A 27,692-nucleotide genomic window follows, 5' to 3' on the forward strand; every position below is an offset into this window, starting at 1 on the left:
TATGTGCCGGGGTTGCCTGCCGAAATAGTTGTACGACTGTGTGTATGTGTGTGTAGCTTGTGTATGAAAGACCCGGGCAGTACCTCCCTCAAGTGTGTGTGTGTGTGTGTGTGTGTGTGTGTATGAGACTACCAGCTCTCTGCGAAATTGCTAAGTAGGGAAAGTCCCGGGCAGCACCTCCCTCAAGTGTGTGTGTGTGTGTGTGAGAAAAATCGGCTTTGTGTGCACTTGCAAAGTAGGGTAAGCTTGTGGTGTTTATATTGTAGCCTGCCATCGTATTTTATACACGCAACCCACCGCGGTGTCTTTATGTTTACCATGTGTTCAAGCGAACTTGCCAACTGTTCGATCTATATTAAGCATGCCCAAATCGGTGCATTTAACGATTTTCAAAGATTTCTTTTGTCCATACTCATGTTAATTACTTCACTTGAGTGAGGTTAAATTTAATGTACGAGAGAGAGAGAGAGAGAGAGAGAGAGAGAGAGAGAGAGAGAGCAAGATAGGCAGATAATCAGGAGGGAGGTAGCCTTACCATAAAAGATTGCTTTTCAAATATTGTTGATTTAGAATTGTTTTACCAAGTTATTATCACGGACCCCCTAGATAGAGAGATAGAACTAGATAAAAAGCGAGAGCGAGAACAATTTTTCAAAAAGATTATGTCACTACACATATTGTTCTATATAAAGAGAGAGAGTTTGGGTAAGAGAGAAATAGAGAGGGGTTAAAAAGAAGGTGTTGCTCTTAATGCTAACATCCGAGATTCACACACAGAGAGAGAGAGCTGCTTTCCGGGCCTCGGCCCTGTGTTGAGATATGTTCCTCCCGGCCTCTTGCTCTGATCGAGCCCGCCTGCAAAAGCAGAGGTGTAAGTGTGGGGCGACATTGACAACCTCTACAAATTGAGCAGATACCAAAAGTGCCTTGCACAATCGGGCATGGATACATCACAATTTGCCGTTGTCTTACAAAATTTGTGAGCTTATATTTGCACGTTGCCGAATGCCCAAAATTGTGTGCCAATGTCGTTGATTTGAAGTCATCGACAGGATTGTTGCCAACTTAAAAATTAAAATATAGAAAGACAAGAAAACTTGAAATTTTCTATCCAGGTTGCCCAGCTGTGGCGAGGTGTCTTGAGTTTTCAAAATAAAACTCGCTTGAATTTGGCTCATAGCCATATCTGTGACGGAAGAGAATGTTGTGGTATGCACCATATACACTTTCTTGTGAGGTAAAAACCTGCTGTTAGCATATTCCAAACCTTTGAAAGCCACTATGCCAAATGTTGAAAGAGAATTCATGCTTCACATAAGTACTCATGGAGTGCTAGTGCTCATAGCTAATAGATGCTCCCGTTGACACACATGTGACCAAGTAGAGAAGAATCGACCTTGTTGAAATTTCATAAAGAATCAAAGCAGCATTGTAACATGTATGATATCTTGACTGAATATGCTATAATGAGCAAGCTATTGTATCTTATACAAATAACTAAAAGGGTTATCTGAAAGGGTAGATAACCACTAGAGAGCATGCAAAAAACAATTGATTGAATACTTATTATCAAAATCCATAAAAAGCCCTATGAATCCAGTACATGGGGACAATGTTTTTGTTGATGTTGTCCCATACAATTGAAACATAACTTTTGTAATTTGGCTTTCTTAAAGTCTACTGTTGAAACTCTCCTCTTTTCCACATTGGATGAGATTGGTTCGATGACTGCCACATGTGTAGATAATGTAGCCTATGGGATGCACGAGATGATCAACTCTGTAAGGTGACCCACCTTTGTAGCAAGCAATTGGACGCGAACCGCTAATTTTTAAAACTATTCTTCATCACAATTTGCCGTTGTCTTACAAAATTTGTGAGCTTATATTTGCACGTTGCCGAATGCCCAAAATTGTGTGCCAATGTCGTTGATTTGAAGTCATCGACAGGATTGTTGCCAACTTAAAAATTAAAATATAGAAAGACAAGAAAACTTGAAATTTTCTATCCAGGTTGCCCAGCTGTGGCGAGGTGTCTTGAGTTTTCAAAATAAAACTCGCTTGAATTTGGCTCATAGCCATATCTGTGACGGAAGAGAATGTTGTGGTATGCACCATATACACTTTCTTGTGAGGTAAAAACCTGCTGTTAGCATATTCCAAACCTTTGAAAGCCACTATGCCAAATGTTGAAAGAGAATTCATGCTTCACATAAGTACTCATGGAGTGCTAGTGCTCATAGCTAATAGATGCTCCCGTTGACACACATGTGACCAAGTAGAGAAGAATCGACCTTGTTGAAATTTCATAAAGAATCAAAGCAGCATTGTAACATGTATGATATCTTGACTGAATATGCTATAATGAGCAAGCTATTGTATCTTATACAAATAACTAAAAGGGTTATCTGAAAGGGTAGATAACCACTAGAGAGCATGCAAAAAACAATTGATTGAATACTTATTATCAAAATCCATAAAAAGCCCTATGAATCCAGTACATGGGGACAATGTTTTTGTTGATGTTGTCCCATACAATTGAAACATAACTTTTGTAATTTGGCTTTCTTAAAGTCTACTGTTGAAACTCTCCTCTTTTCCACATTGGATGAGATTGGTTCGATGACTGCCACATGTGTAGATAATGTAGCCTATGGGATGCACGAGATGATCAACTCTGTAAGGTGACCCACCTTTGTAGCAAGCAATTGGACGCGAACCGCTAATTTTTAAAACTATTCTTCATCACAATTTGCCGTTGTCTTACAAAATTTGTGAGCTTATATTTGCACGTTGCCGAATGCCCAAAATTGTGTGCCAATGTCGTTGATTTGAAGTCATCGACAGGATTGTTGCCAACTTAAAAATTAAAATATAGAAAGACAAGAAAACTTGAAATTTTCTATCCAGGTTGCCCAGCTGTGGCGAGGTGTCTTGAGTTTTCAAAATAAAACTCGCTTGAATTTGGCTCATAGCCATATCTGTGACGGAAGAGAATGTTGTGGTATGCACCATATACACTTTCTTGTGAGGTAAAAACCTGCTGTTAGCATATTCCAAACCTTTGAAAGCCACTATGCCAAATGTTGAAAGAGAATTCATGCTTCACATAAGTACTCATGGAGTGCTAGTGCTCATAGCTAATAGATGCTCCCGTTGACACACATGTGACCAAGTAGAGAAGAATCGACCTTGTTGAAATTTCATAAAGAATCAAAGCAGCATTGTAACATGTATGATATCTTGACTGAATATGCTATAATGAGCAAGCTATTGTATCTTATACAAATAACTAAAAGGGTTATCTGAAAGGGTAGATAACCACTAGAGAGCATGCAAAAAACAATTGATTGAATACTTATTATCAAAATCCATAAAAAGCCCTATGAATCCAGTACATGGGGACAATGTTTTTGTTGATGTTGTCCCATACAATTGAAACATAACTTTTGTAATTTGGCTTTCTTAAAGTCTACTGTTGAAACTCTCCTCTTTTCCACATTGGATGAGATTGGTTCGATGACTGCCACATGTGTAGATAATGTAGCCTATGGGATGCACGAGATGATCAACTCTGTAAGGTGACCCACCTTTGTAGCAAGCAATTGGACGCGAACCGCTAATTTTTAAAACTATTCTTCATCACAATTTGCCGTTGTCTTACAAAATTTGTGAGCTTATATTTGCACGTTGCCGAATGCCCAAAATTGTGTGCCAATGTCGTTGATTTGAAGTCATCGACAGGATTGTTGCCAACTTAAAAATTAAAATATAGAAAGACAAGAAAACTTGAAATTTTCTATCCAGGTTGCCCAGCTGTGGCGAGGTGTCTTGAGTTTTCAAAATAAAACTCGCTTGAATTTGGCTCATAGCCATATCTGTGACGGAAGAGAATGTTGTGGTATGCACCATATACACTTTCTTGTGAGGTAAAAACCTGCTGTTAGCATATTCCAAACCTTTGAAAGCCACTATGCCAAATGTTGAAAGAGAATTCATGCTTCACATAAGTACTCATGGAGTGCTAGTGCTCATAGCTAATAGATGCTCCCGTTGACACACATGTGACCAAGTAGAGAAGAATCGACCTTGTTGAAATTTCATAAAGAATCAAAGCAGCATTGTAACATGTATGATATCTTGACTGAATATGCTATAATGAGCAAGCTATTGTATCTTATACAAATAACTAAAAGGGTTATCTGAAAGGGTAGATAACCACTAGAGAGCATGCAAAAAACAATTGATTGAATACTTATTATCAAAATCCATAAAAAGCCCTATGAATCCAGTACATGGGGACAATGTTTTTGTTGATGTTGTCCCATACAATTGAAACATAACTTTTGTAATTTGGCTTTCTTAAAGTCTACTGTTGAAACTCTCCTCTTTTCCACATTGGATGAGATTGGTTCGATGACTGCCACATGTGTAGATAATGTAGCCTATGGGATGCACGAGATGATCAACTCTGTAAGGTGACCCACCTTTGTAGCAAGCAATTGGACGCGAACCGCTAATTTTTAAAACTATTCTTCAAACTTTTAAAGTCATGTCTTGTGACGTATTCTTTTTCGTCGATTAAATCATTAGTATCCGCCAAAATGTCAAGCACACTCTGAGGAGGAGGAGTAGATTCTCTTGAAGGGAGTTCAAAGTTTTTTTTAAAAAGATTCTCAGGCAGTTCCTTGTGAAGAGAATCGAACAAGGAATCCATAACCGGTTTGTGTGGTGCTAGCAAATAAAGGGAAGAATACCTGGATATCAAAAAGCTCGTAGTCGTACGATGTATCGTCGACTCCAATAATTATCCATGCTAATTAGGTTCGTAATCTTAATTCAAAGACATAAGAGTGTCCACAAAATCAAGTCGTGCTTGAACGTGTGAAGAGTTGAACCCGAATCCCAAGACGTTCTTGGATCCGTGATTGTATTGAGGTTCCACGTTACTTGTTGCCGTCCAACTAGCAAGCCGTTCCAATCGGAAGGTGCTCTGACGAGCTTCACATCGAACAAAATTGATTTACAAGTAGCAATGCTTTAAGACTTCGAAAGTGGACGCCAAAATTTTGCAACTGCAGCAAATCGGCTCGTCGATGATGTGCCGGAATCCTTGCCAAACTCTCCCGAACCAAATCTTTCTAGGATGCATGCTTGAAGTCCCTCGGCACTTGCCCTAATTAAAAAAGGTCCTTGCGCCAAGGCCAAAGGCATTTGGCCGCTTGGGTGTCAAGCGATGGCGAGCAGTTCGTAGCGGGCAAGGAGAGAGAGAGAGAGAGAGAGAGAGAGAGAGAGAGAGAGAGAGAGAGAGAGAGAGAGAGAGAGAGAGAGAGAGAGAGAGAGAGAGAGAGAGAGAGAGAGTTTGGCTGCTTTTTGGGCCTCGCCCGTGTGTCGAGATATGTTCCTCCCGGCCTCGCGCTCTGATCGAGCCCGTTGCAAGCAACATGGCGACAATCAACCTTCTCCCTCCCCCCGACCCAGGGTCATTGCACACGGACCTTCCCCGTCCTCCTTCTCTATTTCTTTTCAAGGACTACTGCACACGGCCTTGCTTCCTTAGTGCATGAGCATGCAAAAGTGGTTGGCTCCACGCCCCCTTGCCCAAAATACAACTGTTATGATACCATTGTAAAACCCCTGGTGGGACTGCCTGGAATGATCTTCCCAACCTCCCTTTATATAGCCCCCTAGGCCTCATTCCCTATCCACACTAGCAGCCAGCCCCTTGAGCCTGGTCCTTGACCACCGGGATTTATGCCCTTGGCATGACAGAAACCACAGTTTGAATTTATTTTCCTCTGTCTCCCGTGAAATCCTAGGAATGTCCTAGCCTTAACCCCACCAATTGAAGCCTTCCTTGCAACAATGTTTCCTCCTGCCGACCTCTTTAAATATGTCTCTATCACCACATTACCACTATGGAAACCAATTTGGATAAAGCCTTCTCTATGCTTTTAATTGCACCTCCTTAGCCTTCAAAGGTTGCAATCTTCATGCAAAATCTATGTAGAGATGCACAATCTTCTCAACAATTCTGCATAGAGCATGCAATGTGCATATATGGACATTGGCAAAAGGGATTTCCAAAATAAGCAAGGAAATTTGGATCTTTGGTGTGCCTATCTGGGGCCTTTGTTTCAATGTGTAGAATTGTACTCCCTCGTTGGACCCATGCAATATATACAAGGACTTTTAGCAGTAGCACCTTTTGACACATTGTACATACATTTTAGTGTCTTCAAATCTTCTCCCATATGCCATTCAACCTTGTAACTTTCAAACCCCTCCACTTCTAGCTCATCCCCTGCTTGTAATCTATGATCTCAAGTATGCTAGTGGGGTGGAAGACCCATTTCAAGACTTCAAAATCTTCACAATCAACCTCAAAAGCACCCAACTCCCGAATATGCTTCTCTGATTGAACACTAAAATTCTTACTTTGTTTCCCCTGTCTTGGATTCAATGCTCTATTCATCAAGGTTATTGACACGCTCTCTAATTTTCTATTCTTGATAATCTCACTCTCATCTAGTTTTACAACAAAAATAGCAACACCACTCACCTCAGAATGTTAAAGGTCATAAAACTTTATCATTGCTCTTTGAAGAGTCTTCAAATCAAAGAATATATTATTGAAGTGGTTGAATTTGAGGTCTTTCTTCCTGCCATGATAAATTTCATTAATGTGAAATGGTTGACCAAGAATTTCCATCACCCTCTGGTTGATCATATGCCTTGCATTCTAGACAAGAGATTGTTGCAATTAGGGTTGCAGAGAAACGCACACAGCTTGGAGAAGACGAAGGAAGCTCAAGGCACACAATAGAGAGTGTGTTACTTAGTGTGCAATGGAAAGATAAATAGCCCTAGAGTGATGGACGTACATCTCCTAAAGAGGGAAAAAATGCCCCGGCGGTCCTAGTGTGTTCACACACATCACTACCACATGTATATGGTAACAAATCCCCCCTAGAGTGATGCGGTGAACGAGAGCTGGCACATGAGTAAAGGGAAGTGCCATGACCTAAGGACATGATCAGTCCACAAAGGGGAGTAAGCCCAAAGCTTTGCGGAAAGCTTCAAGCTTCTAACGAGACAATGCCTTTGTGAAAAGATCTGCAAGGTTGTCCTGTGTTGGCACATAAGCCAAGCTGATCTCTCCTGCTGAGAGCCTCTCCCAGACATAGTGGTAATGCACCTCAATGTGCTTTGTGCGAGCATGAAAAACTGGGTTCCTCGCAACTGCCAATGCGCTCTGACTGTCAGTGTAGATAGTGTTGGCAGTGTCTTGTCCAACACCCAAATCAGCCATAAGGCGTCTGAGCCATACACACTCAACCATAGCTGTGAAGACTGCCCTATACTCAGCCTCACAACTCGAAGTGGCCACAGTAGGTTGCTTCTTGCTCAACCATGATATACATGAACTGCCAAGCATGAAACAAAAACCACTTGTGGACACTCGCGTGTCAAAACAACCAGCCCAATCTAAGTCCAAAAAAGCATGTAAGTCTGGCGGCAATGATCCCCCCTTGGGATAAAACAAGCCAAGATGCAAAGTGCCACTAAGGTAGCGGAAAATCCTCTTGACAGCCTGCCAATGCTTAGACCCTAGGCTATGCATAAATCTGATGACTGTGAGACTGTAAACTGAATATCCGGCCTCGTGTTGCATACATAAATGAGGTAGCCAACAGCAGTTTGATAAAGAGTGACATCAGCAGGATCGCCAACATCATGTAGACTCAACTTCAAACCTGTTTCCATGGGAGTGGCAATAGGTTTGCAATCCTCAAGTCCAAATTTACATAGTAATGTCTCTATGTAACTTTTCTGACACAAGGCAATACCACCATCAGACTGCTTAAACTGTATACCCAAGTAGTGATGCAACAGCCCCAAATCTTTCATCTTGAAAGTAGCATTCAAATCAGCCTTAAATTCAGCAATATGTCTCTCATTTGGTCCAGTGATTAGCAAATCATCGACATAAAGAACCACAATGAGAAGTACATCACCCTCACGCTTTACATACAATGTGCTTTCTGTTGGACTATTACAAAAGCCTCGTTTAACCAAATGAGTGTCAGCTTTCTCATACCAAGCACGAGGAGATTGCTTCAACCCATACAAAGCCTTCTTACATCTGCACACTTTGTCCTCTTGTCCTTTTATGACAAAACTACGAGGCTACGTTACATAAACTTCCTCAAATATGTCACCATTCAAGAAAGTAGTAACAATGTCTAATTGATGTACATCCCAACCAAAATGAGCTGCCAATGCACATAGAAAACACACAGTAGCCATACGACAAGTGGGAGCAAAAGTCTCTTCATAATATATGCCTTTTTGCTGTGCATAACCTTTTGCAACAAGTCGAGCCTTATGGCGATCAATCTCACCATCCGGCTTGCGTTTCAACTTGTAAACCCACTTCGTACCAATGGCCTTTTTGCCAGGAGGCAAATCACATAAAGTCCATGTGTCATTTTCTATAAGTGCATCATATTCTGATTGCATGGCAGCCATCCAATTTTCTGAATTCTGTGCTTCATCAAAAGACAAGGGCTCCTCAACATCATGTAAGCTAAACACAGCCAAAGCATAACAATCTGATGCATAAGATGCATGGCGAGAGCCTGAACGAGTACGACTAGACAAAGGTGCATCCAATTTACTGTCACGCAAAGTGTGCACCAGCCATTTTGGCATACCTCTAGCCTGCTCATTTTCAGCCCTTTCCTCATCAAGTACATCATGTACATCTGCATCAGTAATAGGCTAATCTAAAACATTTTCAGAAACCCCCATAGGCTGTACATTTGCCTCATTGGAAGTTACATTCGTATTTCCACCACTGAAAAGAGGCAACAAAGTGTCATAAATTTCTTGTGAGCTTACATTACTGTCTCTAGTACATGACAGCAAGGGCTGAACATAATCTTCCACAAACACTACATCCCATGAAACCAAAATACGTTTTGTTTGCGAATGATACAACCTGTAACCTTTGCTTTCAGCACTATAACCAACAAAAATACATTTGACAGCCTTATCATCCAATTTTCTTCGCTGCACTTGTGGCACCAAAGCATATGCCAAACATCCAAAAACACTCATGTGCTCAATAGAAGGCTTTCTATCATGCCATGCTTCATATGGAGTAATAGACTGCAAAGCTTTCGTAGGACACCTGTTAAGTACATAAGTGGCACACATGATGGCCTCAAGCCAAAAAGAATGCGGCAAAGCTTGACTTTTGACCATACATTGTGCCATTTCCGTCAGTGACCTGTTTTTCCTCTAAAAAACCATTTTGCTGAGGTGTATAAGACACTGTACATTGGTGTTTTATCCCACGACTAGCTAGAAATGCATTAAATTCATGAGACATATACTCCCCCCCTCTATCGGAACGGAGGGTACCCATAGTACATTTCGAGACATTTTCAGCCATAGCCAGAGATTGTTTGAAGCACATAAAAACTTCGGACTTCGCTTTAAGTGGAAATACCCATGCATGCCTGGAGTAATCATCAATGAAAGTCACGAAGTACAGGTAATTGCCCAAGGACGGAGTTTGCATGGGCCCACAAACATCACTATGCACAAGCTGCAACCTGCATGTGGCCCGAAATGAACCATCCTTTGGAAATTTAGAACGTTGCATCTTACCCAAAATACAGCCTTCACAAACATGTTTGACAGGTGCTTCAAGAGGAGGCAAAGAAGCAACCATATCAGATTTTTGCAAACGCAGCAAACTGGCAAAATTCAGATGACCAAAACGTGCATGCCAAAGTTTTGCATCTGAAATAGCCCTTGAATCTGCAACATCATTTGCAAAATTTTGTCCACACTTGTCATACAAAGTGAGCTTATATAGCCCACGGCACAAAAGCCCAGATGCAACAATTTCATCACCAAAACTGAGATCATGAACTGTACATCTGTCATCCACAAATTTGACTACAAGTCCAAGTCTAGCAAGTGCAGATATACAGATAAGAGATTCTCCTTGATCCCAGGTACATAAAGTGCATCAACAAGTGTGAAGGAGCTGCCATTAGCAGCAGTGAGCACAATCTTTCCAACTCCTTGAATTGGATAAGAGGCGTTGTTGGCACAAGTGACTGAATCCCCATGAGAGACAGACTCGAGAGAGGTAAACAAATCACGATGTGAGGTAATGTGCTTTGTAGCACCACTGTCAAAATACCACACATGTGAATCTGCAACAACTAACAAGCATGCATCATGGACAGCAGGATTGTAAGTGCACTCTGCGCTAAAAGCCCATACTACATCAACATCAACAACACAGTCTCCTTTCATAGAAGACTCAACAATGGCTGCATTTGTAGTGGAACCAGCATTTGCAGTGGAACCACCCTCTTTCTTCTTAGCCTCTTCGGCCTTCAACTTAGGACACGACTTGATCAAGTGATCATTGGCTTTGCAATAATGGCAACGCATCTTCTTTTTGCCCTTATCACCAGAATTGCCAAACGAAGTGCTGCCAGCAGAAGCATTAGGAGCAGAAGTTTTGCCACTCACAACAGAACCATAAGAAGTGGCTGCATTGGTGTTTCCACCCTTTCTTTGAGAAGCAATAAAAGCCTGTTCAACTGCACGCTGCCTAGTCCTGTTTTTTCTAGAAAGTGACTCTTGCAACAGAAATGTGCATGATGCATCAAACTTGACAACTTCAAGATTTCCTTGGGTCATAAGTCTCCAAGTACTAGCAAAAGTCTGGTAAGAATCTGGTAAGGCATCAAGAACAGTCTGCACAAGGGAACTGTCTGAAATGACTTCACCTGCAGAAATAAGTTGCTCATTGATATCCTTGACACCAGCAAGAAAAGTGTCCATATCATCTTCCTCATGCATAATCTTCGACTCCAGCTCTTTACGCATAAACAAAGCAATTTTAGCCTCATTACTGCTTGCATAAAGACCTGCTAGAATATTCCAAGCCTGTTTTGCAGATTTTGCTGAACGGATGCGAGGAACAATGGTGCGCTTCACAGACAACGGAATCAATGCATGAGCCTGCGCATCCTTAACATCCCAACGAGCTTGTTCTGCCGTAGGCAAAACAACTCTAACAACTGCAATCCTTGCAGCAAGACCCACAACATCCTCAACATCTCCTACATCCTCAGAACCAGGACATACATCAATGCCTTGCACAATATTCCAGACGCCCTTTGACACAAGAACGTGTTGCATCATATAAGCCCACATAGGGTAATTGTCCCCATCCAACCTGTCCTCAGCAGCAAACATCTTGAACACATCTGTGTTGTTGTTGTCAGCCATGGTAAATGCTGCACCTGATGTGAAAACTGCTCGAAAATAGGAGAAACGGAGCGGGAACAACACGTGCTATATAGCACAAACCGTAGAAGACTGTAAGGCACCTGTTATGCAGAAAACGGTAATGACAGAAATTCTGCACAAAATGACGAAAGAGCTTGTGCAGTACTGTCTGTAGTGGAAACGGAGGCTGAAATGAGCCCGAATCAAAAATCTGAGCAGACAAAGCTCTACGAGTTGACCCGAAATATTTGTCGACTTGCGCACGCTTGCCAAAGCTCACTGAAATTGGAGAAAGTGAGTAGGCGTGTACTGGAGCAGCTGGCGACTAAGCCCGGGAGGACGCAACCTGCTCTGATACCAATTGTTGGAATTAGGGTTGTAGAGAAACGCACACAGCTTGGAGAAGACGAAGAAAGCTCAAGGCACACGATAGAGAGTGTGTTACTTAGTGTGCAATGGAAGATAAATAGCCCTAGAGTGATGGACGTATATACAATGCACGAGGGAAAAAACCTCCTAAAGAGGGAAAAAATGCCCCGACGGTCCTAGTGTGTTCACACACATCACTACCACATGTATATGGTAACAGAGATGGCTTAGGAGGCAAAGATCCCTTCAACTTTGTTTTCATGACTTTGAACAACTTCCTGAAACTCTCCATGCTGATTCCAACCTTATCCATAGTGCACTGTATATCCTCACTGTCCAAGGTATAGCCCTCCAATAATCCATTATACACTCATGTCTAGCCTTTCACCTTTCTGAATTTCTTGTCATCTATCGTGTTTCTGGCAACCACATGTGGAACATCACCACAATAAAATTCAATTTCTCCTTCTATATTCCTTTTTGAATGATCTGGCTGAAGTAAAGTCCTAATGTGATCACAAACAAAGGCATCATACAATCATAATTTGAAACAAAGGCCTTACATATGCATGAGAAAAAGTACAAAGAAATAAGGAAAGGCCTAATATAAACACATGCCATAAGCAAAAGCACACAAGCATAAGCATAGACATTAGCAAAAGATCTTACCTTGCCGCCTTGATTCTTCTCTTGCAGCCTCCACCTCCTCATTTAAGACTCTCAGTGTTCTTAAGTCATCTTTCTCTTTGTGGAAACCCTAATTTGGCTTTCTTCCTTCTTCCTGGAGTTACTTACTTTTGCAATTTCTTCATGGCCTCCTTGCCTTCTTCAAGCTGCTTGTTCATAGGTGTAACATGTTGACACAACAAATGATTCTCAAGCTTTAGAATGTCTCGCTCTACTACAAGATGTTCAGTATACTCTATTAGTCCTCTTTCTCCATCTCCTACAAATAGGATCAAGGAAGAGCAGTTAGAAAATGCGGGAGTGCTTCTCGTGGTAGGATGTAAAGGATACAATCCACCATTTGTCCATAAGTCTATATTGTTTCTCCCCTCTAATCTCACTGAAGTACAAGTAGATGCTGAAGCTTCGCAAACCCTGTTTCTCTTTCGAACCAGTGCATATTCTTCTTCCAACTCGATATGCAGATGGTAGAGACTTTTTTTAGTAGGATTCATGTCTAAATGCAAAGAAGGAAAGCTTGAAAATGGTGAAGAAGGTGGTGCGGTTGCAGAGAATTTGAACTTTTCTCTTGAAGTGCAATGTGCAGAGAAAAGCTTCCCTCTTTGCATGCAAGGAGGGAAAGAGGAAAACTTTTCGGTGATAACGATCTTGAAAGTGACATTTAGCATGAGAGTTTCTCGAAAATCCCAAAAGCACGATAAAAAAAGTTGACATTTATCCTAGCATTTTATTCATTTTTCTTATTTTCAATATTCCATTTGATTTTCTCTCTCTATAATTTCTTACAAGGCAAAAAACTGACCTCAAACTTCCCCTGATGCAACTAAACATGGGCATCTTGCCATCCTTACCTTTCTTTTATGTTCCTAATGTAACATGTTTGATGTGCACACAGCTTGTAATGATAATTTGGTCTCTATCATGGGGGGCATGATAAGAAGAAATAAGAAGAAAATCAAGACACATATCGTTTTTATAACCAACAAAAAGAAGAATCACTTCGGCAAAATTAGTTGTTTTCCATTGTAGTGTACAATTTTGTCATTGAAAAAAGGGAGGGTGTTTTCCATTATATTGTTAAAAGCTAAAGCAAAGGAGGAGAAGGAGAAGAAGAGAATTTCCCAAGAGACTTCAAAGAGAGAGAAAGAAGACGAAGAGTGTTTATATAACATCACTTTTTTTCAATATGTCTCAAACTACAATCCGTCGTCGTCAAAGGCGATGGAGTCTTTGGTGACGAAATGGGATAGACCGATCAGGAGGTCGGTCTGGACCACTTGTATATTAAAAGCAAAAGCAACAAGGTGTCTGGAGACAGATGTTGGCACTGCCTTTCACTCCACACACACACACACACACACACACACACACACAGAGAGAGAGAGAGAGAGAGAGAGAGAGAGAGAGAGAGAGAGAGTATAGATTAAAGAAAAGAAAAATAAAACATACCTTCCAAAATTTGGAAGGTGATCTGTACACGGTCTCAAACTCCCTCGGCATATACCCTCCCTTGTGCCAAGATGGACCATAACATACTGTGACGTACACGTCACATGAGGCTAGAGAGAGAGAGAGAGAGAGAGAGAGAGAGAGAGAGAGAGAGAGAGAGAGAGATGTGCTCCAAACTAGCTTGCCTCTCTACGAGTCGGCAGCCTCTTTTATAGGGAGAAGAGAGTTGGTTACATATGCCAAGAACCTACTAGTGTCCTCTCACACTAGGTGGGTCGGACACACCTACAAGACCCACACACCACACCTCCCCCCTTAGGGAGAAAAAGATGAACATCTTTTTTACAATTTTGGTCGGAGAAGGGACTCGACAAAAGAGGGATCAACTCCAACGCCTCATCTGGGGGGAGTGATCATACAACGGCTTCGAGGCTAAGGGACTGAACTTGGGGGCTGGACTCGTCATCATGCCGAACATCATCAAGGCATGGAACTCGTACATCTCGCTTATGCAAACATTAGGTCGCTATCCCAATGAAATGGACAAGACGAGGAAGGACTGACTGAGGATTGGGTGCGAAATTTTTGCGACATGCATCCCCTCCCGAAGGAGCTTGGTGTGATGGTGTTCTAATGAAAAATTCCTAACTAAAGACTTAACATTATCGACCAAAAAGGCACCTCTGCAAGCAAGCTGCAGCAACTCCTCTTTGGATTGTTATGCAATCTTGCATGTCCTGTGACATCTTGCATGTAGAGAAAGTTGGGCCAAAGCAATAAAGGAAAGAGGTTGTGTGTCCTGTAGCTTGTAAATGTGATTGTTGTCAAAGGGCACCTAACTCCATTTGCCAAAAAGAAAACTCTAAACTTAGAGAAAATTGCAAAGAGGGCAGGCATGACGCCTTTCAATTCAGGGGAACTTTGTTGAGCTGTTGTATTGATGAGCTTCACAATTCTCGGGTGTCGCCATGAAGAGGGGTATGCAACTAAGGCTTGATGATTAGTCCCTCGCCATGAAACTGGGCACGCCATTTAGGTTTGATCTGCACCTTGAACCGCCCCCTTCAGCCATGTATTTCCTTCAGTAAGATGAGGAGTTTCAAATACTGGGAGAACTGAGCAAGACGCACAAGAAGGGACTAATGTGTGCTGCAAGATGCTGCCATGCGACCTCGTCCGTGCCATTCCTTGAAATGAGTAGGATCGTCCTTTGAAAGCATCTTCTTGCTGTAAATTCGAGATCGTGGACCCTCCTCCACTGATGCAGATTTAGATTCACCTCGTCGCCTCCTGCCGGGAAGACTTTGTGTTGTAATCCATAGTGTCGCTGATGGCGATAATGTTCAGGATCCCCTCTCATACAACAGCCTCCTCTTGCGCAGGCATGCAAGGCCCATAGGTGGCTGAAAACAGACAGGCAAAAAGCTTATGTGGCTGCAAGAGAAAGGCCCATGAGGGGCACCCAAATTCTATTGGTGGAGATAAGCGACGCTGGACAATACGAGAGCCTTGCTATGAAGCTAATGAAAGCAGAGATAGCAAGTTGATTGGGTACTCTTGCTAGCCGGGATCCAAACAGAGCACCATGGCTCAATGAAGCAAGAAAATCAAGAAGCTCCTAACTGCCCACCGCCTCCACCAATGTGACGTACACGTCACGTGAGGCTAGAGAGAGAGAGAGAGAGAGAGAGAGAGAGAGAGAGAGAGAGAGAGATGTGCTCCAAACTAGCTTGCCTCTCTACGAGTCGGCAGCCTCTTTTATAGGGAGAAGAGAGTTGGTTACATATGCCAAGAACCTACTAGTGTCCTCTCACACTAGGTGGGTCGGACACACCTACAAGACCCACACACCACAATACTTGTCTCCGCTTAAAATCGTGTCCTGTGAAATTCAAAAATGTCGACTGAGAGGAAGAGGAAGGGGAAAATTCCTATATATTGAGGAAAATTGTGTTAAAATAATTGCAAATAGTTCAATTTCTGAAAGAAAAACTTTATTTGAGAGTAATTGTGTATGCTTGCAAAATAGATTTTTCCAGAACACTGCTCCAACGATTTTTAGCCTGCGAAATTTCGAAATTTGCGTCGGTAGAGCTTCTCTCTCTCTCTCTCTCTCTCTGCCACTCCGCTGCTGCACAACGTATTAGTAAATGGGCTCGCAGAGTGCGGGGCATTTCAATTACCCGCCTGGTGTCGACTCGCTTCCTGACTTTCACAAGGTTCTCTCTCTCTCTCTCTCTCCACACACACACACACAACACACACACAAACTTGAATCTGCCAAGCGCTGTGCTTGTGGAGGAGCAGAGACCTTGTTCACTTGACATATATGTGTACGTGTATGTGGGTGTGCTTGTTGGCGGTTTCTGTTTCGTGTCGATGACATGCGTTTTGTTATCAGGACTACTACAAAGTGCTGGAGGTAGATTACTACGCAAAGGAGGATATAATTAGGACAAATTACTTACGCCTTGCATTGGTATGCCTCTCTGAGATATATTTCAATTTAAGTTTTATAGTTTGGCAGTTTTTGGTCATGTTATCTTGGAAACGATGGCCAGGATTGGCTTGTTTATATAATCGAAGTTTGAAGTGTTCTTAATATTCTGGTGTGTGGTCGTGTGTCCGACCACCTAGTGTGGGAGGACACTTCTGCTGTTCTTGGCATGTAGCCTTTCCAGTGCTCAATATAAGGAGCTGCCTCACTCGTTGAGGGCAAGCCTAGTTTGGTCCAGTTTTCCATGTGTGGTGTGTGGTCGTGTGTCCGACCACCTAGTGTGGGAGGACACTTCTGGTGTTCTTGGCATGTAGCCTTTCCAGTGCTCAATATAAGGAGCTGCCTCACTCGTTGAGGGCAAGCCTAGTTTGGTCCCGTTTTCCATGTACACCACATTGGTGGAGATGACGGGCAAGGGTTAGTTAGAAACCCTTTTCTTGATTTTCTTGGGGAATACCTACGACAGCGATGGAAATCCTGCTTGACACTGGAGAGAGAGAGAGAGAGAGAGAGAGAGAGAGAGAGAGAGAGGCTATCGCTGCCTACAACTTTCCTCATGTAATTTCTCCAGTTGCATCCGCTACCCTGCAAACCAGACTCTCATAGGCCCTTGAAGGTCGCCGCGCATAAACCTGCGATTCCAGTACTCCTTAGCTCTAGTCCTAAGAAGGCCAAGCCTCCTGCTGCCAAGAAGCCCAAGACGGAGTCGCTTCATCCTATCAACGAAGCTATTCTGGCATTGAAGGAGAGAACAGGCTCATGCCTGATCGCCATTAGCAAGTACATCGAGGCTACCTGAAAGTCAAGGAGTCCTATAAGCTCTCACCAGAAGTGAAGAAGGCAACCCCCAAGAAGTTGGGTTTGAAGAAGGCGGCACCGAAGAGGCCCAAGTCTGCGAAGTCGCCCAAGAAGGCAGCACCCAAAGCCGCTAAACCTGCTGCAACCAAGAAAGGCGACAAGAAGAAGAAGGCAAAAAACACTACGACTAATCCTGTGGTGGACAGGGTTGTGAGGACTGCCGAGCCGCACTCATATGGTAGTGACGAGCCTTCTATACAGGGTTGCTAGAAGCCCAAAAAGAGTGAATAGAAACTCAAAAAGCGCCCTACGCAATCGGGTCTCACATTGGGTGCTAAGAAGACACAATCAAAGGTCGAATTTTGTCCAGCTATACAAATTTCTGGAAAGTGCTATTGAAGCTTCCCATGCAATTCTATCTACATACAATGCCAACAAAGTAGGGGCCGACTGGTTAATGCATTTGGATTTTCATGAGTGTTTCTTGCAGCAACCTACAATCAGCTTACAGCTCTACGCAGCCCATTCTCTCAGGATATTTTGTTCTTTTGGCTTACTAGTGGTTTTCAAAGGTTCCTTTTCCAGTATGCTCAAGGAGATGGGAGTGGCTGCAACTTTGTTGCAGAGGTGCCCAACCTTCTAGTCTTGCTGGTCATGAAATAGTGCTACAATCGTGAAGCTCAAGCTTTCATTATGTGTTTAGTGATAGTCTTTTCATCTTTAGTTCATGTCGCAATTTAGTTTTTGTTAAATGACCATTATCATCACACCAAGCTCCTTCGGGAAGGGATGTATGTCGCAAAAATATCGCCCCCAGGCCTCAGTCCTTCCTCGTCTTGTCCATTTCATTGGGATAGCGACCTAATGTTTGCACAAGCGAGATGTATGAGTTCCATGCCTTGACGATTTTGGCATGATGATGAGTCTAGTCCCCAAGTTTAGTCCCTAATCCTTGAGTCGTTGTATGATCACTCCCCCCAGATGAGGCGTCGGAGTTGATCTCTCTTGTGAAGTCCATTCTCAGCCCAACATTGTAAAAAGATGTCCATCTTTTTCTCCCTAAGGGGGGAGGTGTGGTGTGTGGTCATGTGTCCGACCACCTAGTGTGGGAGGACACTTCTGCTGTTCTTGGCATGTAGCCTTTCTAGTGCTCAATATAAGGAGCTGCCTCACTCGTTGAGGGCAAGCCTAGTTTGGTCCCGTTTTCCATGTACACCACAATATTATACTTGATTTTCATCCTGGTCATTAATCATGGGTAGAAAGTAGTTAGTGTGCTGTGATGCTTCTGGCTGCACAATTATAATGAAAGCTAGTTGGAAAGCACCTTTTGTGTGCACTGCTAGTCATCAATTCTCAAGATTGCCTTCAACTTGGATAAATTTATGAACTTTTGAAGACTATAATTTTATATCGAGCATATTTGTCAAATTCTGATAGTAATTTACACTTGTTAAGTTTAGGACTTGCATTTGAATGCTTAGGGACGGAGTGGCTAGATTAATCTATATCAGACGTTCTTCGTGTATCTCCTGCGCTCAATCCTTTGGTGTCAACTGAAGATGATCCACGCACAATAAAGTCCCCAAAGCGCAACTTGGTGTGGCTTTCAATATACTTGAGCTCTTTTGCTCAGGCCGGGAAGTAACTATACTTGTGTGTGTGCGCGCTTGCCTGTCTGTTGTGTTTTTGAGTGTTGTGCGTGTCTGCTTGGCTTTGCAGTAGCGGCGGTTTTGCGGCAGCTCTCTCAGGTGTCCCCGGTGCTTCTTCTTGCCCATCCTCCTTCCTACCGGTTCAGTTTCTTCCTGGTTGCCTAGCATAGCTGACCCCTTGTCACTTACTTAGAGGATTGTTTGTTCTACAGCTACGAGGTGCCTATCTTCCAAAGGCATATATGGACACCTCTCGGTTCTCCACCTAGCTTCCAGGGCACTTTCACCTTCGCTAGGAGGGGTTTTCCCGTGGGTTTTTCCGTGTTAACCTACAGGCATTATCGTTCATTTTTTCAGTGTTACAATACTCTTTACAGTTCTATGCTTTGGGCAGCCTTGTACATGGCCTTCAAGCGGTTGTATTTGTTATGGATGCTTGAGAGTCAGTCGTTGCCTGCATCATTGCCTATGTCATTGCCTACATCATCACTAGAAGGCTCTAGAAGGATCTAGCAGATTCTAGAAGGTTCTAAAAGTATCAAGGAGATTCTAGAAGTTTCTAGAAGCTTGGAGAAGGTTCCAGAAGAATCTAGAAGTTTCTGGAAAGCTCTAGAAAGTTGAAGAAGGATCTAGAAGGTTCTAGAAGAACTAGAAGAATCAAGAAGTTTGTAGAAGCTTGGAGAAGATTCCGGAAGAATCTAGAAGTTTCTGCAAAGCTCTAGAAAGTTGAAGAAGGATTCAGAAGGTTCTAGAAGAACTAGAAAGATCAAGAAGGTTCTAGAAGATTCTAAATTCCTCAAGAAGAACCTAGAAAGTTCTAACCTCCTCAAGTAACCTCCTCAAGCACTAGTATAAATAGGGGTCTTCGGCCACAAGCCCCTCAGTCTTGCCAACACCAGTTGTGAGGCTCCTATGAGGAAAGCCCTCTTCTAGTTCTTGTTTTATGTTCAAGTCTTGTCCTTGCAATCAAGCCTTGTCTTGTACTCGATCATGTAATCAAAGTCTTGAATCTAGCTCTCTTAATGAAGTATTGAGTCTTCTAATCAAGATTAAGCTTATCATCAAGTCCCAAGTTCTTGTACATTGTGAGCGCATCCTCTTGCTCTCCTAGCTCAATACGCGCTCATAACAGTTTGGCAAGACTACCATCTCTTAATCTCCTCAAGCCATCATGGAGCCGATGATGGAAGGTAAGCCAGATGCCTTATCAAGAAGATCCTACCTTGCACCTAGAGAAGGCGACGCAGCATTTGATTAACAAGAGTCAGTGATTTTGAAACCTGAGCAGCTTAAGCTAAACGCCACCATGAGCCAAGCTCCTGAAGATTCTACTTTTCTTTCTAAGGTGAAGACGCAAATTGCCAAAGACCCACTTGCTCAGAATATTAGACAACAACTACAAGGACAGGAGGTTAACGAGGACTTTCAAGAAATTGATGGACTAATTTACTATAAGGGTTTTCTCTATATTCCGCCAGGACCAACACGCTTGGAGGTACTTCAGCAACGGCATGATCTTCCATCAACAGGGCATTTTGGGGTTAATAAGACAATTGAGCTTCTCTCCCATGACTTTTGGTGGCCTCAAATGTGGAAGCTTGTCAAGGAGTATGTAGGCACTTGTGACACTTGCAATAGATCAAAGGTCCCTCGTCATTGTCCTCATGGGTTACTCCATCCCTTGCCCGTTCCAAGCAAACCATGGTCATCCATCTCCATGGATTTCATTGTAGAGCTACCCTTGTCACAAGGATTTGACTCCATTTTAGTAGTCGTGGATCGGTTTACAAAAATGGCACACTTCATTCCAACCACTAAAACCATCACCGGCGAAGGTACTGCCAAACACTTTCTACAACATATCTATCGTTATCACGGATTACCGGATGACATAGTTTCTGATTGAGGCCCACAATTCATCTCTAGCTTTTGGAAAAGCTTATACAAGCTACTCGGAGTACAAATCAACCTCTCCTCAGTCAATCACCCATAAAGTGATGGATAAACGGAGAAAGTAAATCAAGTTTTGGAACAGTATCTCCGTTGTACTATCAACTATCAACAGGACAATTGGATCGAGCTCCTACCGCTAGCAGGATTCTCCTATAATACCAGTTTTCATGCCTCCACCCGTCACACTCCATTCTTTGCTAATTATGGTCAACATCCCAAACAGGATATCCTCAGACACCATCAAGTCAAGAATCCAGCTGCTATTCATCTTACAAAACAATTATCTGCAATTCACAAAGAACTTACAATTTATATCAAAGAAGCTCAATCCAAGTATAAGGAAAGTGCAGATCTCCATTGCATGCAGCATCCAAAATACAAAGAAGGGGATAAAGTGTGGCTCCTCCGGCGTGATCTGCGTTCATCTCGTCCCTGTCAAAAGCTTGATTATCGAAGGCTTGGCCCGTTTAAAACAAAATTATCCGTCAAGTCAATCCAGTCACCTATCGACTTCGGTTGCCCTCATCCATGAAAATCCATCGGGTCTTTTAGTGTCTCAGTCCTAGAACCTTGTCACACGTCTAAGATCCCAGGAAGAGCCCTACAACCACCTCCTCCTGTTGAGATTCAAGGACATGACGAATATGAGGTCGAGAAAGTCCTAGATTCTCGAGTTTCGCGTGGCAGGTTATAGTACTTGGTGCATTGGAAAGACTATGATGTCGGTGATCGGACCTGGGAACCAGCACACAATCTTTAGCATGCATCTCTCAAAGTACAAGAGTTCCATCAACAACATCCATGGAAGCCCCAGTCAAGGAACACCACTGCTCCTCGTGGAACTCGTCGCTAGAGGAGGGGGTAATGTCATGGATGCTTGTGAGTCAGTCGTTGCCTGCATCATTGCCTATGTCATCGCCTACATCATCACTAGAAGAATCTAGAAGATTCTAGAAGGTTCTAAAAATATCAAGGAGATTCTAGAAGTTTCGAGAAGCGAAGAATCTAGAAGTTTCTGAAAAGCTCTAGAAAGTTGAAGAAGGATCTAGAGGTTCTAGAAGAACTAGAAGGATTAAGAAGTTTGTAGAAGCTTGGAGAAGATTCCGGAAGAATGTAGAAGTTTCTGGAAAGCTCTAGAAAGTTGAAGAAGGATTCAGAAGGTTCTAGAAGAACTAGAAGGATCAAGAAAGTACTAGAAGATTCTAACCTCCTCAAGAAGAACCTAGAAAGTTCTAACCTCCTCAAGTAACCTCCTCAAGCACTAGTATAAATAGGGGTCTTGGGCCACGAGCCCCTCAGTCTTGCCAACACCAGTTGTGAGGCTCCTATGACGAAAGCCCTCTTCTAATTCTTGTTTTATGTTCAAGTCTTGTCCTTGCAATCAAGCCTTGTCTTGTACTCGAGTCATGTAATCCAAGTCTTGAATCTAGCTCTCGTAATAAAGTATTAAGCTTATCATCAAGTCCCAAGTTCTTGTACATTGTGAGCGCACCCTCTTGCTCTCTTCTAGCTCAATACGCGCTCATAACAGTATCGGCTTAACTTGGCCTTCAAGCGGTTGTATCTTTTACTTGCCTATACGTAGGCACCTTTTGGGCGCCTACAAGGGACCAAAGTAGTAGAGAATCAGCGATGTGCTTTCTTTCTTTCTTGAGAGAGAGAGAGAAGAAGAAGAAGAAGAAGAAGGAGATTTTAACGTTGTAGGAAACTATCCCAAGAGACCTCAAAGATCTATCTGACGAGAGTTGAACTCAAGACCTGCTATTCAAGAGGGAAATGACATAACTAATCTACCACACTTGGGTGATAGAAAGGTTATACCGTTTTCCTCTTTTTATTAATACACTCACACACTCACACTCACACTCACACACACACACACACACACACACACTTACGAGAAGAAGAGGATTTTAACATCGTAAGAAACTATCCCAAGGGACCTCAAAGATCTATCCGACGAGAGTTGAAATCAAGACCTGTTATTCAAGAGGGAAATGACAACCAATCTACCACACTTGGGTGATAGAAATGTTATACCGTTTTCCTCTTTTTATTCACACACACACACACACACACACACACACACACGAGAAGAAGAGGATTTTAACGTCGTAGAAAACTATCCCAAGAGACCTCAAAGATCTATCTGACGAGAGTTGAACTCAAGACTTATTATTCAAGAGGGAAATGGCATAACCAATCTACCACACTTGGGTGATAGAAAGGTTATACCGTTTTTCTCTTTTTATTAACACACTCACACACAAAGAAAAGACACAAAACAACATATCAAAACAACACAAAGATGAACAAGCTTATGGTTGTATCGTATCATGGGTAATATGAAAGGGTTAATTGATGAGTTAATGGCGTTCAATCTTTGACGACCAAACAGGGTACGAATTGTTCTTTCGAATTATAATTTTAGGCTTACCATATATATATGTTTTGTCTAGTGATTGGGATTAATTGTGTGTACAATCCTCTTGGTTCATTGTAAGATAACTACACTTATGTCAAAAGAAAATGTTAGGTGCAACGGAATGAATGTTTGCGCTTTGCTCAAGATGAGTGCTCCGAACTGTGCTCAAGGTTCCTTTTGTTCTTATGGAAGGTAGAGCCTTCCGTTCTTAATGAGAGAATGCTATGGTCACAAACAAAGTGAATGGACACTGTGCGTGCAAGTGTATGAGACTGAGAGACAGAGAGAAGAGAGATACGACACCAGAGACGTTGTAAAACCCTCCTCCGAAGGTCCCACTCTCGTCGGGCGGCGAGAGTGGTCTACTTATGATTGCACAATCTGGTACAATGGTGATGCATGAGACTGATGCAAGTCTAGACTATGTTGACGATGACGACGGTGATGACGAAGTTGACCTAAGGGCTGATACCTGCAATCTTTCTACTGCCGTCCAAAAACGCTTTGGGCTGAAATCTGCAAATGTTATATCTGCTGAATTATGACTATGTCGATGACGACGATGCGACGACGACGAGCTGAAAACGCAGATGCTGAAATCTGCGTTTTCCGGGCTGAAACTGTAAACCTTGCGGAAACTGACCGTGCGGTGAGGAACTGCTGTGGGAAGGTGAGATCTGCGAGGTTTGGGACTTGATCTGCGGGTACTAACTGCTGAAAACTGAAAACGCTAATTGTACCTGACTTTCCGTCGCGGTAAAGGTGCAAAACGCCGGGGATGATCTGCAACCAAAAACACTAGGGGCTGAAATTGGTGTTTATGTCGCCGTGGTTTTGCAAATGCAAAAACGCTAGGCTGATCTGCTGTGGTCTTGTGGCTAGGGATCTGCAAGAGCAAAACGCTGGCTGATCTGCGGTGGTCTTGTCCAAAAGCGCTAGCCAAGCTGTTGTGAAGCAAAAACGCTAGAAGTCCTTGGGTTCTGCTGAGAAGTTGCCTGTTGAGCAAGGTGCTCCTGCTGCCTCTTCTGCCATTTAGTGCTAACTCTAGTTTGCTTATATACAAACTTAGGAAAATTGCCCTATCTACTTTTGTTGGGAAGTCACTTAAATTAATAAGTGAAAAATGTCAAAAATAGGTAAAATAAGCTAAATGCACTGGAAAATTCCCCTGATGAATCTGATGGATTTTGATGGGAATGCTTATGATCATGCTATGTGCAACCAGAGGATATGCATCTATACTAAGTGACTGGGCATACACGGTCTACGAATAGACTCACAAAAGTGCCAGATCACTTCTAATCTAGACTGACTGGACTGACTGAACCCTGATCATGTTGTAGCTTGTCCACGGACACATAGGGTTGGATGTGTCACGTGACAGAAAATTTTTAGTCTATAAAGGGTAGTATGATGGGATCCGATGAAAGAAGTATTTCATTGAGTCTTTATGCGCCACAGAGAAACACTATACGTTGTTGAAAGTGTATTTTATGGTTAATCTATACGTTAATTGTAATAGATCGCACAGAGTGGAAGCGATAGAAATTCACATCATGTTGATTATTCATCTGATAATTCTAGTATGTGCAAAATGTAGATGTAAGAGAAGTGAAGAGAAGAGGAGTTTCCCTCCCAAGTTCCACTCTTGCCTGTAGGCAATAAGGATACCTTTGGGAGAGATGTACCTGTAGTGGGGAGAGATGTACGTGGTTTAGGATTTCTTCACAAGAAGGTTGTTGATAGAGCGTTGTTGCTTGAGTGCCTTCAAGAGAAACAATTGAAACACAAGAGAGATGGAGATAGGAGTAGAGGTAGAAGTAGTAGAAGACATGGAGGTATAGGTTTGGTTTGGAGATGAAAAACAAAAAATCAACAAAATAACAAAGCAAAAAACACCTTACTTATCAACCCCTTCAAGAGTATTTGCCAATTTGATGAAGATGGCAAGAGAGAGAGGACTTTGGCTTTGATTGATTAGAGTTCATGTTTACAAGGATGCTTTCAAGTTTAGCTAGCCTTTCTTAAATTCAAGTGCAGGGCTAAAGATTAATTTGACATGAGTCCTCTCTCTCTCTCTTGAATGGTTTTTAAGGAAGAAGAGGTCTCCTTTTATAGGTGAAGAGAACCCCCAAGGGTTACACAAGAAAGAAAATAACGAGTGTGAACAGAAACTTACAAAGTTTGAAATGAGTTGTCTTTGCATGATGTGGGCAGATTGAGGTCCACCATTTTGATCATATCTCCTCAACCGTGGTTCCAATCCGAATTGGAAAAAGTATATAAAATGGGAGTTGTAGCTCATGAGTTGAATTTTTTGCCCCTATTTTTATTTCTTTATTTGGAGCCACGATTGAGGAGATATGATCAAAATGGTGGACCCCAGTCTGCCCACATCATGCAGGGATATAGCTCATTTCAAACTTTGTTAGTTCCTGTTTACACCGGCTCTTCTCTTTCTTGTGTAACCCTTGGCGGTTACCTTCACCTATAAAAAGGGACCTCTTCTTCCTTAAAAACCATTCAAAAGGGAATGAGAGGATTGATGCTAAATTAGCCTTTGGCCCTACACTTGCCTTTGAAAAAGGCTAGCCTAACTTGAAAGCATCATTGTAAACATCAACTCTAGTCAATCAAAGCCGAAGTCTCTATCTCTTGCCATCTTTATCAAATTGGCAAATACTCTCGAAGGTGTTGATAGGTAAGGTGTTTTGCTTGTTAATTTGTTGATTTTTTGTTTTTCATCTCGAAGCCTACCCCATACCTCCATGTCTTCTACTACTTCTACCTCTACTCCTATCTCCATCTCTCTTGAGTTTCAATTGTTTGCACTCAAGCAACAACGCTCTATCAACAACCTTCTTGTGAAGAAATACTAGTGTCCCATACCTCCATGTCTTCTACTACTTCTACCTCTACTCCTATCTCCATCTCTCTCGAGTTCTAGTTGTTTCTCTTGAAGGCATTCAAGCAACAACGCTCTATCAACAACCTTCTTGTGAAGAAATACTAGTGCACAAGATATATCTCTTCTCGCTACAGGTATATGTCACAAAGTGATGACGTGGCTGTCAGAAACCCTAATTTTGCTGAAGTCTCTATCTCTTGCCATCTTTATCAAATTGGCAAATACAGCCGAAGTCTCTATCTCTTGCCATCTTTATCAAATTGGCAAATACTCTTGAAGGTGTTGATAGGTAAGGTGTTTTGCTTGTTAATTTGTTGATTTTTTGTTTTTCATCTCGAAGCCTACCCCATATCTCCATGTCTTCTACTACTTCTACCTCTACTCCTATCTCCATCTCTCTTGAGTTTCAATTGTTTGCACTCAAGCAACAACGCTCTATCAACAACCTTCTTGTGAAGAAATACTAGTGCCCCATACCTCCATGTCTTCTACTACTTCTACCTCTACTCCTATCTCCATCTCTCTCGAGTTCTAGTTGTTTCTCTTGAAGGCATTCAAGCAACAACGCTCTATCAACAACCTTCTTGTGAAGAAATACTAGTGCACAAGATATATCTCTTCTCACTACAGGTACATGTCACAAAGTGATGACGTGGCTGTCAGAAACCCTAATTTTGCTGAAACCCTAACCCTAAAACCAGAAACCCTAATTTTGTTGAAACCCTAACCCTAAAATCAAAAACCCTAATTCTGCCCTGACCTTAACCCTAACCCTAACCCTGATATGCTGGACATCAACGTGATTTACGGAACACTGGGCAGCATTTTGGCGTTGCTTTTTCTACGCAAATTGTTGAGAATGAGAGAGAGAACCCTCTTTGCTTTATTTTAGCAAGAGAGAGAGAAAGAGAAAGCCTCTCTACTTTATTTATCAAAAGAAAGAGAGAGGAAGAACTTTTGCTTTATTTTAAAAGCTTTTACATGAAGCTTTTGATTTCAGTTTTTGGGGCTCTGCTTTTAGCAACCCTTGTAACTTTAAATATGTGAGCAGGCCTCTCACAACTCAAGGCATCTGGACGCGGAGTCTGAGTGTGAGCGCCTGCCCGCACTCTTGTACTTTGAACTCAGATTAATACAAAAAGAAATACCGAAAGGGGCGCGAGTCTTTGGGGCCAATATCTCTAGGCACGGAACTCCGTCGGGCCAGTGTCGAATCAATTGTGAATTGTGAACTGTTTTGAAGTGGTTATTTGGTGCTGTCGTGGTAGGTTCTTGACTTGGAGTGTCCAAGTCTGTTGTAGTGGTATCAGAGCACTGCCGATTTTCTTTTATGGGAAATCCGATCCCAATTTTTTTTTTCCGCGGCACCTATGGCTTCAGGCAAGGATCAGTCAACTCCCTCTGCATCCAGAGATGCGGGAAGGGATCACAACGAAGATTCCGGCAAGGAGTATGGCCCGCCTCGGCCTACTCAGGCGGAGCGTCGAGAGATAGAGCGTCGTCAATTGATCGGCGATGCAACAAAGATGATGCTCAATTTTGCGAAAGACCCAAAATTTGCAAAATATATGAGCGAGACTTCTTTTCAGGAAGTGCATGTGCAGTGGCAGAAAACCACACCACCCCCAAA

At 42.5% G+C, this 27,692-nt stretch overlaps 1 protein-coding gene across 1 annotated transcript in view; it reads left to right on the forward strand.

Moving 5' to 3' along the window:
• The first annotated feature begins 15,857 nt into the window (after nt 1–15,857).
• LOC147435109 (uncharacterized) overlaps nt 15,858–27,692 on the forward strand; it is a 60,710-nt gene continuing 48,875 nt past the window's right edge. Inside the window, exons 1-2 of the mRNA XM_086490097.1 lie at nt 15,858–16,048; nt 16,231–16,308. Of these exons, the coding sequence (XP_086346223.1) occupies nt 15,980–16,048; nt 16,231–16,308 (147 nt within the window). The 5' untranslated portion in view covers nt 15,858–15,979. The remainder of the gene's footprint in view (nt 16,049–16,230; nt 16,309–27,692) is intronic.

This window comes from Adiantum capillus-veneris, chromosome 19 (assembly GCF_014529385.1).
Source record: "Adiantum capillus-veneris isolate H3 chromosome 19, ASM1452938v2, whole genome shotgun sequence".
Taxonomy (NCBI): Eukaryota; Viridiplantae; Streptophyta; class Polypodiopsida; order Polypodiales; family Pteridaceae; genus Adiantum; species Adiantum capillus-veneris.